General features: G+C 41.0%; 1 protein-coding gene across 2 annotated transcripts in view; it reads right to left on the bottom strand.

The window, feature by feature from the left end:
* Window positions 1–12,120, bottom strand: part of FSHR (follicle stimulating hormone receptor) — a 166,327-nt gene that overhangs the window by 39,466 nt on the left and 114,741 nt on the right. For both annotated transcript variants that reach the window (XM_041756707.1, XM_041756706.1), the window contains exons 3-4: window positions 9,909–9,983; window positions 7,563–7,637 (exon numbers count right to left, since the gene is read on the bottom strand). In XM_041756707.1, the coding sequence (XP_041612641.1) occupies window positions 7,563–7,637; window positions 9,909–9,983 (150 nt within the window). The remainder of the gene's footprint in view (window positions 1–7,562; window positions 7,638–9,908; window positions 9,984–12,120) is intronic.

Consider the following 12,120-nt stretch of genomic DNA (forward strand, 5'->3'; position numbering starts at 1 on the left):
GTGGGTTATTAGAGTTGAGGGGCAAAAATCACCATCATCACTTGGGTCCATGTCTGACCTAGAATTAAATCACATAGCAATGATTCTTTTTATATATTTTTAATTTTTTTCAACTTATTTATTTATGATAGTCACAGAGAGACAGAGAGAGAGAGAGAGAGAGAGGCAGAGTCACAGGCAGAGGGAGAAGCAGGCTCCATGCACCGGGAGCCCGATGTGGGATTCGATCCCAGGTCTCCAGGATCGCGCCCTGGGCCAATGGCAGGCGCCAAACCGCTGCGCCACCCAGGGATCCCGCAATGATTCTTTTTAGAACTGTGTCCCCTGTTGAACATATCTCCCCAGTCCTCCAGGTGCCACCATTACTGTACCCTGGAATTATAGCAGCTGCCCCTTAGTAGGTCTCCCTTGAGTGTATAGTCTGTACCTACTGGCCAATCTACAGTCCAAATAATTGTCATCTTTTTGCTCTGCTGCTCAAAATCTTAGAGCTTACTCTTTAGTAGTAGGCCTGAATTCCCCTCTCTTAATTTCTTTTTTCGAATCTTACCAAACCCAGTCTATCCTAATGCAGTTCTACTCCTCAGTGTGTAGCTTCTTTTGAGTTGGGACTTAGTTTCTTCCCCTCCTCTGCCTACTTCATGGTCTTTTCACCTTATATGCATTTGCTCATCTCTTCCCACCCCTCCCTGTCACAGGAAGTCCCTCTTTTCTGTCTTTCCAAATTTTATTTATCCCTTAGGTTGCAGCTAAGTGCTCTGATTACTGCAGCCCAAAGTATTGGGTCAGTCCTCTCATTTATGACCAGTACCACACAGCTCTACAGATGTGTTGCTCCCAGCGATTAATGGATGCCAGCTAACCTTTCTCCACCAAAGACTGAGCAGCTTGAGAGCTGTCCACAGATGTCTCCTATTTTTCTCACAAGGCCATGCCCTCCATCCTTTTTCAACCACCCCCTTTATAAACTATTACTCTCTACTTGGCCTGCATTATCTTTCTTTATACCACTAACAACACCTACCATTATCCAGCATTGTTTCTTCTACTAGAATATAAGTTCCATAAGGGCAGAGGCTTCATCTATCTTGCCATCCTTTGTATACCCAATAACTGCTACAAAGCCTAGAATATAGTAGGACTTCAGTAAATGATTGTTGACTGATTGAATGAATGAGTTTTTATTTATTGGCCAATTCATATCCGAAGTGATGGAGGAGAAAAGGGGAGAACCAATCCTTTCCACTATGTATGTGGCTGCCATACTTCTAAAACTGAACCCTCAGATGGTCCTTTTCCCATCAGAAAAGAGAGCCAAACTTGGCTGTACACCCATAATACTCCAATTCATAGAATTGGACATTCCTGTCCAATTGAATGTCTCCTGACATTCCTGTCAGGAGAGCCCTGTAATCAGGGTCTATAGGCAAGTCCAGCTTACTGCTACAAAATGCATGGACTTTTACTATGCGGCCTACTTCATGGATTGCTGTGAGGTTCAAATGCAAGAAAGTATAACAAAAAGTGTTAAATTGTAAATCAAAATAAAAATGGGAAGCATTAGTTGACCAGCTGGTGGTGTGAAGAACTGGAATTAATTTTTATGGAGATGGCAAGGGATATTGTGGACAACGAGTATTGAAAATAAACGTTAAAAGGCAGAGTTAGGAGCTCTCCAGTAGAACACTGAAAGATAATGGCAGTTTTGCTTGTTTGGAAGACCTTTCTAGATATGTTAGAAGTTCAGTCAGAAGGATGCTTTTTTCCTTTGAGAAGCAAAAATGATGTATTTCCACATTTGAATACTGGTCAGTGGATCCTTTCCGAAAGAAAAAGTTAAAAAAGCTTTCAAAAACGTTAGGAATATTGATGGGGGTGGAATATCCCACCATCATCACTATTGTCATCAGCATCTCAAATGAATCCTTGCCAATGATCTTGAAAGGTAGATATTACTTTATTTTCTTTCTTTTTTTTTTTTTAATTTAAGCATGGGGGAGAACTGTGGAACAAAGATAGATGAAGTCACGTGGACTCTCTTAGCTAGTAAATGACAGGGTCAAGAATTTAATAAGAATTGTTAACACTTATTAAGAATTGTCTAAACATCAGTCTTTGTTCTTAGTGACTTCTTTAATATAATACAAAGATGCAGGTTAATGTTATTCCTGGCTTATAGAAAGGAAGACTGAGATTGAGAAATAAAACCATTCCTTAAGGTCACACAACTAGGAAGGGCAGGAGCCAAGACCTAAGCCTAGACAGGTGGCTCTGGAGCCCATGTACTTCTACACTACTCTGTGCTGCTGCCTGAGTCCCTAGTATCTGTTCTTTGAGATGTCCAACATATGGTTCAACTTTTATAATCAGAGAAGCTATTTTCATTACTCCTACTAAATAAAATGAGGGAGGAATACAGAACAGAAAGTGAGGGATTTAAGGGAAGGATGGGGAAGAAACAGCCTGAGTTGCTTAGGTGAGTTCTAATGAAGACTCTCCTGGAATTATTCCTGGCTGGAGAAAGCAGATGGTGTGGCTGCTGTTAACAGGGATCCTAAGGAGGGTCTAACAAGCCTGCCTGTGAGTAGAAGATGGTTGTCAGTTGGGGAGGGGCCCTACCCAGCTGTGTGAAGGGTTTGCTAAAATGGAATTAGGGCTTATTGAGAAGTAAAGAGCAACATCCAGCTGCCTGAGAATTACATTGACAGGATGCAAAGGCAAGAGAATATTGTGTAAACCTTATTTACAGATCAATAGATAATCTTTCATACACAAAAGGTCAGCTCCAGGAAGGCAGAGCAGTAAAGAAATATAGCCTGCAAATACAATATTGACTTAAAATATGCACCCAGATGAATCCTTTGATGTATATTCTTCTAGTCAAAGTACATTTCTTTATTCATGAGTTTTTTCTAACCAATTTAGGTTCCTCAGTGAGGTATGAAGGCAGTGATGAAGAATGTTGATTTCTAGTTGTCTTGAATTCTGTGCCATCAAATGATGAGCATGAAATGGAATCAATGCTGAAAATTTCAGAACATTTCTCTCTCTCTCTGTGTGTGTGTGTGTGTGTGTGGCAATTAGGATGCTCAAGTCAAATGGAAACTTACCCCTAACCCCTTGTAATTTCCTGCTTTCGTGGCTGTGATAATAAACATTTATCCTGGCTTCAGGAAAATAAACAACTATTCAATCCTTCTGGTTCCCTCTGGATTCCTTCATCCATTTTGTGTTTCTCCTTTGCCTTGAAGCAAGTAGTTCATCATCCCAAAGAGTATCTGAAATCGTTGCCATCCACCTCTACCTGGCTGCTGGATTGTAAGGCCATTTATGACTGCTGCTCAGACACAAATAAGCATGGAAGGAAAAGGAAGCTTTACTGGGCTTTGTTTCCATTATAGACTCTTTCAGATTAGAGGTCCAACTAATTTAGATCCCTTATCAGTATGGAAACTTTTTCAAAGGGCCACAGTCTGAGCCCTGAATAGAAGTATTGCTGGTAGAAGTGCCTCTGGAGTGCAGAGTTGATATGGTTCCCAGGGTCACCATATGCCACATCTGAAGGAAGAAAAGCCCACTCTTGAAAAGCCCACTCTTGGCAATAAGTCAAAAGACTTAAGATGGACAACTCTTCCTCTTAACTTCCTGGTGGAGATCAGCAAGGCAGTGGATGTGAAAGAATTTTACACACTGTAGAATTATATAAATATTTTTTTCAGAGTAATAAAGGAGGATACTTTGACAATGACACAGTTCCTCCAAACTGCATACAAATTCTCTTCTCAAATGCGCTGAGAAGAGTAACCTCCTCTTATGAAAGGATGTGGCTGGAATGGGTCACCTACAGCTTTGTCTAGACTGGTCGGGGAGCCAGGCGGGACTGGGGACTGACTATTCAACCCTTCAGAGTGAGCAAAGGACACAAAGCAGAGGCTGGATTGATGACTGATGGCATAGATTTTAGCTTCTTCCAGTGTCAAAGTCATAGCCTGGCCCCTCTATTTGGTCAAAGTTTCCATTCCTCCCCCCTAGGGCTATTCCTTCTATGCCCACATTTTCCCAGTTCCTCCCCAGATCTAATCCCCTAGAGGGAAGGCTGAGGGTCCTCATTAATATGAGTGAATGGTGTTGACCACAAAGTGTGGCCCAATGATGGGTCTAATTCTGGATCTCTTGATTTAAAACTTGGCAATGATTCCTCATACCTTATTCACCTACTCCCAGCCCACCGTTCTGACTACTATTCATGCTGTTATTATCAAGGGCTATGGAATATGTATGTGAAGGGATGGTTTTCTTCTTGGCTCTATTCTCTGTAGGAGTACTTTTCACTTCACCTATGAGTGGCCGTCATCCTGCCTGCCCTAATGTGATTTTATTCTGTTATTGAATATTCTATGGCTCCCATATTCCACTCAGACTCTTTTTAAGTGTAAAGGGAGAGAAAGAAGGGAAGATGACAGTTGGGAAAGAAAGCAAAAAGGATTGAAAGAAGCCAACTGGGGATCCCTGGGTGGCGTAGCGGTTTGGCGCCTGCCTTTGGCCCAGGGCGCGATCCTGGAGACCCGGGATCGAATCCCACGTCGGGCTCCCAGTGCATGGAGCCTGCTTCTCCCTCTGCCTGTGTCTCTGCCTCTCTCTCTCTCTCTGTGACTATCATAAAAAAATAAATAAATAAATAAATAAAAAAAAGAAAGAAGCCAACTGGGTAGTAGGCACTAATAATTTTCTTTGTATAATTATTATTTCTTCTTCTCTTTCTTTCTTTCTTTCTTTCTTTCTTTCTTTCTTTCTTTCTTTTCTTTCTTTCTTTCTTTCTTTCTTTCTTTCTTTTCTTTCCTTCTTTCCTTCTTTCCTTCCTTCCTTCCTTCCTTCCTTCCTTCCTTCCTTCCTTCCTTCCATGGAGCAGTACAGAAAAAAAATTATATATGATGGCAGAAGGTACTGGATTCCAGGTGGGATACTGATATTTATTAGGTAGATAGCAAAGTTTTCTAAGCCTCCGTTTCCTTATCTGTAAATAGGGTAAGATTATGTCTGTAAAAAACATTTTGAAAATTGTTTTTCAGTATACAAACTATAAATAACTATACAAACAAGAATGCCTGGGTGGCTCAGTCAGTTAAGTGTCTGACTCTTGATTTTGGCTCAAGTTGTGATCTCAGGGTTGTGAGATCAAGCCCTGCATTGGGCTCCATACTGGGCATAGAGCTTGCCTAAGATTTTCTCGCCCTCTCTGCCCCTCCCCCTTCCTGCTTCTGTGCTCTTTCTTTCTTTCTTTCAGATGAAGTTATAGGCTTTTTAAAAAAAATTCTAAGACCGATGCCTTTTTTGTTATGCCATATTTCTTCCACTGTTATGTGTCTAATCCAGGTGTGCCTCTGCAGACAGTATAGCAAAGTCCATTTGGGGAGCCAAGCTTCCCAAGTCTGAAACTAGAAGAGGTCATAACCCTGACTTCTGAGCATGACTGCCTACACTTGTGGGGCATAGTGCAAAATGAAATGCAGGGCTCTTTGTTAAAAACATGTTTAAGCATTTCAAGACAGTAACAGCAGGGAATTAAACACAGTGGGGGGCCCTCTGGGTATGGGGTGCTTTTGAGCATCAAGCCCTATGTGACTGCAAGGGCAGTGAAACTAGCCCTGCCTCTGACAGTAACTCAGGAATTGACAACCTTGATTATTTCTCAGATCCTTTCCAGGGCTCCTGTCAGGGAGAGGAAGTTCCATGTCATAGACTCTGTTCTGTATCTTTTATTCCCTTAGTCACTCAGAACTGAGTGACTGTATTGTATACAATGGCCGAGTGTTGCTCATTGTACCTACTAACTCCAGTTCTTATGGATAAAAATTGAGGATTAGTCAAAGTATCACTAGCAGCTACTACTAATATGAGCATTCACCATGTGACAGGCATAGTGTAAAACTTTTTACATACTTTAAAATGGTTATAAAGTTGTCCTCTATTCTCTATCCTTCCTTGCATTGACACACCTTATTTTGTGACTTTGCAGCTTTTTCCATAAAAAAAAAAAATAAAGTCTATTTCTTTACCTCTTGAATCAAGGCTGGCCCCATGAGTTCCTTTGTCTAATAAAATGCTCCAGAAGAGACAGTGTACTAGTTCAGGGTGTAGATCTCAAGAGGCTTAAAAGTTTTAGCTCTCTGTTGGGACCCCAAGACTGCCATTAGAACAAGTCTTTGTTAGCCTACTGAAATGAGCATCACTTTGTGGAGACCTGTCATCTCAACTGAGACTATCTGCAGCAGCCAGCCACCAGTTGATCTGCCACCAAACTGTAGTTACTTAAGTGAGCTTAGCTAAGGCCTGGCGAAGAGTCCAGGCCGCAGATCCATTCCACAGATCAACTCAGACAGGTGAGAGGCAATAAATAGCTGTTGCTTTAAACCTTTTTTTTTGGCAGGGGTGGGGTTGATACATTATTATGTTATAGTTAACAGATATACATCTATCATTACTATTATTTCCATTCTTGTGACAGGGAAATAAACTTTGAGAGATTAAGTTCTAGCCTATGAAAAGTAGCTAGTGAAGGGGCTTAGTGTGACTTCTAGCCCAACTTTTGTTTTTTTTTTAAGATTTATTTATTTATTTATTTATTCATGAGACACACACACACACACACACACACACACACAGAGGGCGGGGGGGGGGGGAGGGAGAAGCAGGCTCCATGCAGGGAGCCCGATGTGGGACTCGATCCCGGGTCTCCAGGATCACGCTCTGGGCTGAAGGCGGTGCTAAACCTCTGAGCCACCGGGCTGCCCTACTTCTAGCCCAACTTCTTATGTGGCATTTTATGGGGTCCTATCCTAGTACTCTGGGCTCTGTCAGGCACTCAGCTATTTTGAAAGCCATTTAAATGGAAGAAGCAGGGTTTTTGCTGATGGGGCAGGCCCAAAGGATGGAGCTCAAACACTAGGAATCTCTCTGCTGATACAATACCATGTCTATTATTAACTAAAACTCACAAAATAAATCACTGTAATGTATCAAAGAAAAAATGCATATGTGCAGAACAAAAGAGATGATGTCTTTGAGGTCGAGGTCACAGCTAAATGCTAGCACAAATTCTGGCTGCATCTTATTAACACTAAATTATGACTGAGTTCTGCAAGAGGTCCATGTGACAATTCCATTAATGCAAATGGCATGGCTTATGATGTCTGTTTTGTAAATGAAAATAAAAATGCAATTATATTAGTGGAACTCACTTATTAAGCTAAAATAAAATCCGCCGGGGATTCCCGGGTGGCTTAGCGGTTTAGCACCTGCCTTTGGCCCAGGGCATGATCCTGGAGTCCTGGAATCAAGTCCCACATTGGGCTCCCTGCATGGAGCCTGCTTTTCCCTCTGCCTCTCTCTATCTCTCATGAATAAATAAATAAAATCTTTTTAAAAAATCCACCAGCAAGTGTTAACCCACATCTTTTATAAAAAACTGTTGCTCCCCGGAGTAGCAAGTGGACATTTTACTAAAACAGGAATACACAATTTGTTTATAGAGGGGGCACCAGAATATCTATAAAAGTTCTTACAAATATCGTAGGTTGGGAAGGCTCTGAAAGGCATCAGGGTCGATGTATAGCAGGTTGTTGGCCTTTTCAATTCTACTGCAAAACAGAAGAACATGCACATGAACTAACATTAAGAAATGCTGTAGTATTTTTCACATTATACAAAGAGTATATCAGTCATTCACCTACTTATCCATCTATCCATCCATCATTTTAACAAAAAGTTGAGACTGCATGCAGTGCTTTTACTACACCAAACTGTACACACTAAGTATTAACCCATTTTTCTCCCATAACTAATGTCCTCTTGCAACCTGTTAATCATAGCCAAACAAAGCACTGGTTGACTGGGTCCTTTTCACTCAGTACACTGCATCTTGAAACCAGTAAGTGTCTGAAGAGGCAAAGAGGGCAGGGATGAGACTTAGGGAAAGAAAAAAAAAAAGGAAAGAGGCAAAGGAAAACAAAGGTCACATGAAAAGCAGTGGACATCTCTGATTTTAACCAGCACAGTAGCTGGGAATGTGCTGGTGATTTCCTTCCAGCTATAGACAGGTTGCTCTCACAGTTCCTGAAATGTGGTGACTTCTGCCCTTGTTGGCTTTTTCTGTGTCCTGATCAATAGTCTGGAGGTGAGCATGTTCACATTTGGATTCCAACAGAGAGAGGCTGCCCTTTCCTCATCTTGCTGGATCAATGTATATTTGCAGAGATGCTCTGTGTTAATTACTTCCTCCCTGTTTCATTAGCTTTTATGTTGCAGTAACCTGTAGCTACCCAGATCCAAGTGCCAGGTAATTAATTATTTTAAGTACAGTCAGTGCTACATGGGGGTGAGCACCTCTCTGTGCGGGGAAGAGATGAAAGAGCCATTCCATTAGCTCCACTGCACAGTGAACCACAGAGAAGGATGCTTGCTTGATTCTGTCCAGAGGGCTGGCTGTCCTTTGGTTCATTTCTTTGACATTCCCTGTGGGTTCTGAGACCCTGGTCAAAACTCTTTTCCCAACTAAGATAAGGAGAGACCAAACAGAAGAAAGGAAGGAAGGAACAGGAAGGCAATGGGGGAGAGCCAGGGAAAGCATCATTTACAGAGGCTTAATGGTATTGAGCAATAATGCAGGTGGGAGGCAGAATGGGAGAAGGAAGGAAAAGGGAAGGGTAGTCTGCTAGTATGGACAGACCAAGTGCCATTTCTAAACAAATATATGAATTATGTGAATGTGTATATGTATATATAAGCTTGGCAAATGCTAAGATATTAAAAAAAATAATGTTAGGATTTATTTTCAAGTCCTTATCCTGCTGTGGGTTTAGATTAGTCTTGCAGCTTCTCTGTGTCTTTCATCCTCATCTGTAACATTAAGAACGTGGTTTGGTGGCTTTCCTAGCTATGTTCTGTGGGAATTTTGTGAGATATTAATATATGCCCTAGAAGAAGAAACCGTTTCAATGATAGTGGTTGAGAAATCCTTAATAAAATATCCTCCTTGGAGATTCTAAGTATGTATTTGCATGTTACCGATTCTGAGTTTTCCTATAGTAAGTGAATCTAATTTTATTTGCCCAGTGTTTCCTAATCTTATTTGACCCTAGAGTTGTTTACCTTTTTTAAAAATAAAACAATAATTTCCTGAGTGTTTAATGATAAACAGAATATACTTTGGAAAAATTGGGACCAGATAGTCCCCAGTCTCTTCTGCCTTGACATTTTATGATTCTATGAATTAATTTATTGTAATTATAGGCTGGTGTGAAACAGAAATGTACCTGTATGAATACTGACAGGTGTGTAAAATGTGAATGCCAAAAAGAGAAAGCAAATTGGGTTGTAATAAGGAACCAAGGATCGTTATGACATACTGACTCTATGCCAGTTGATGTGTTAGGTCTAATTTATATATACCTCCTTTATTCATCACAGTGATCCTATTATTATTATTCTCATTTTACAGATAAGAAAACTAAGTCTTGGAATGATTTTGTATGTTGGCCAAGATTTTACGGTGATATATGGTATAGGCAGTATTCAGGTGAGGATTGCCTATCTTTATATCATGTGGGGTTTGTTTTGGACTTTAACTCTGGAATAATTTTAAATGAGAGGATGAGATGGAGGTATCTTCAGTTGCAAAACAAGGTCCTTAGGTCTACCACTGAAAAAAATCTGGGGCGGAGGAAGCAGGACAAGACTAGGTTCTGGGCTGGTACCAGGATGGCCAGGCAGAGAGACACAACCATGCCTTTTGGGCAAACTTTGACAATTTCTAGAGATTAGAGACTAGAGCAGAGAGCCTTCCAGGGATGTACACAAAATTTAATGCTATTGCCAACAATCATGAGCAAACCCCACAGGATCTTGCTTACATTTCATGTAATTTGGACAGGTTGGAGAACACGTTTGCCTCTATCACTTCCAAGACTTCATTCTGTGAGATCTCTCTGCAAACAAACAAACAACAAACTGTAATTTAAGTCAGTTCAGTTATACTCCACAGATGGATTTAGGGCTCATCATAGAGCCCCCTGCCTACAATGATTCCTGAGACACACACAACTCTATTCCTTCCCTCAAGGGAGTCAGCTATAATAATGAGACAAAGCTAACATATGAGATGCTAATACTTATAGAACAAGAGAATAAGCTTAAGGTGATGGCTCAGTTAGTTTATAGGTTATTCAGTCTACAGATGTAGCAACTGAGGCCCAGAAACGGAAAGAGAATCGATTAAAGATATTTACAGAATATACAGGATGAAGATAAACTTTAAGTTCCTTAGATCCTGCAGAGGTCAGCAAACTTTTTCTGCAGGGCTAGATGGTAATATCTTTTGGCTTTGTGGGTCATTTGATTTCTGTCACAACTGCTCAATTGATAATGCAATGCAAAAATAGCTGTAGATAACAACTAAGTGTATGAGTATGATTGTCCAATAAAACTTTATCTATAAAAATAGGTGGCAGGGTGGATTTGTGCCATGGGCTCTAGCTCAGTGATGTTGCTCTACACCATGGAGTCAAGTTCTTCTCTCTGCTAATCTAGCTTTGGGAGATGAGAACCTCAATTCAGTCTTTTTTAAAAGGAGCATGACTTTAAATACCTTCTCCCTCCGTACCATAACCTAAGTAGGGGTTGTTACTGCAGGACCCTTGGTCTTAATGTCTTGACCTAAAATACCCAGAAAAGATCTTTCAGGTCTCAGTTTTTTTTTTTTTCTTGCTGGAGTAATTTGAGGACAGTGGAGAGTGAAGTCCACTATGCCAAAGCCCAGAGCTTGAGAAGATAGAGGGTGGCTTAATCACTTAATGTTTATAAAGTGGCTCACAGATGAAACGTGCTATTATTAGGCCTCCAGAGGAAGGCTCATGCAGCTTTAATGTGGCAGCTGAGAGTGTCTCAGGAAATCTCATAGGCAGCATGCATTCTAATTGGCTGAGGCAGAAGCACAGTCGGCTGGCCTGGGTTTTAGCTGAAGAGCTCTAGAAAGGCTCTTGATCAGGGATAAGCCTGGAGGGCAGAGCATGGAGGAAGTTTTAAAGGGGAGATGTGATTATGAGCAGCAGCCATCTCAGTGAGGGGGGGCTGGTGACATCTGGAGCTTGTCAACTCAGTGGTAGTGGGTCACTTCTCACAGGCCCCTAGGAGTGAGAGAAAAGAGCCTTCTTATTCTATGATAGCATTTTTTCATGATTTACCTCATAAACTTATATATTCACAATTTTTATAGTTGAACCATAGGTAAGGGTGGGGTGTGTGTGTATGTGAGATAGAACACGTTGGCCATTTATTTTTCTCCTCTGTCCTATAAGTGGAAAGAATACTGGGAGCTACAGGAATGGGGAAGAGTAGGAAAGGGGTGTTAGACCTAGAAAAAGAAAAAGATGTTAATTTGAACACTTAAAGGAATTGAATGAAAAGGTTGTATAGGGGAAGGGTAAGTCATGGAAGAAGAACTACATGATAGACAGGGCTTAAATCCAAATGGGGCCATATCTTCCAAAAATGATTTCTAGGTTCACTTGCTGCGACCAGTAGGTTTGGTTCAGTACTTATCTCAGCCTAATATTACCTAAAAGGTAGATATTTCTCCTTTCCTTAATTCATGTGCTGAGAGTTTCCTATCTGGATTCCCTCCTTCCCTCCCTCCCTTCTTTCATTTTATCAAGCAGAACTACAAATTATTAGAATGAACAAACCAAAGAACACTTCTAAATTATTTCAGAAGGTAGTTCATATTTTATAGTATCAACTTAAAATATAGGACAGGGTAGGGGGTTGTGTAGGGGGAGGGGGAGCCTTTGGCTGGATAAGGTTTGAGGGAAAGTGAACAGGAGTGGAAAAGCACATCACCGAGAAGTTCAGAGATCTTGTTTCAGTCCGATCTAGTGCCATCTCTAGTTATTTCTATTACATTTATTACATATCTATATTTACCAACTACTCCATATACACTGTCTCTAATCCTTTTGACATGCCTGCATTTTGATCTCCATGTTAATAAAGAGCCACCTCTGACTGATTGCAGGGCTGGAACACTTTCTTTTACACATCCTGCCTCCCAGGCCACCTTGGGCCCAG

The sequence above is a fragment of the Vulpes lagopus genome, chromosome 5 (assembly GCF_018345385.1).
Source record: "Vulpes lagopus strain Blue_001 chromosome 5, ASM1834538v1, whole genome shotgun sequence".
NCBI classification, from domain to species: Eukaryota; Metazoa; Chordata; class Mammalia; order Carnivora; family Canidae; genus Vulpes; species Vulpes lagopus.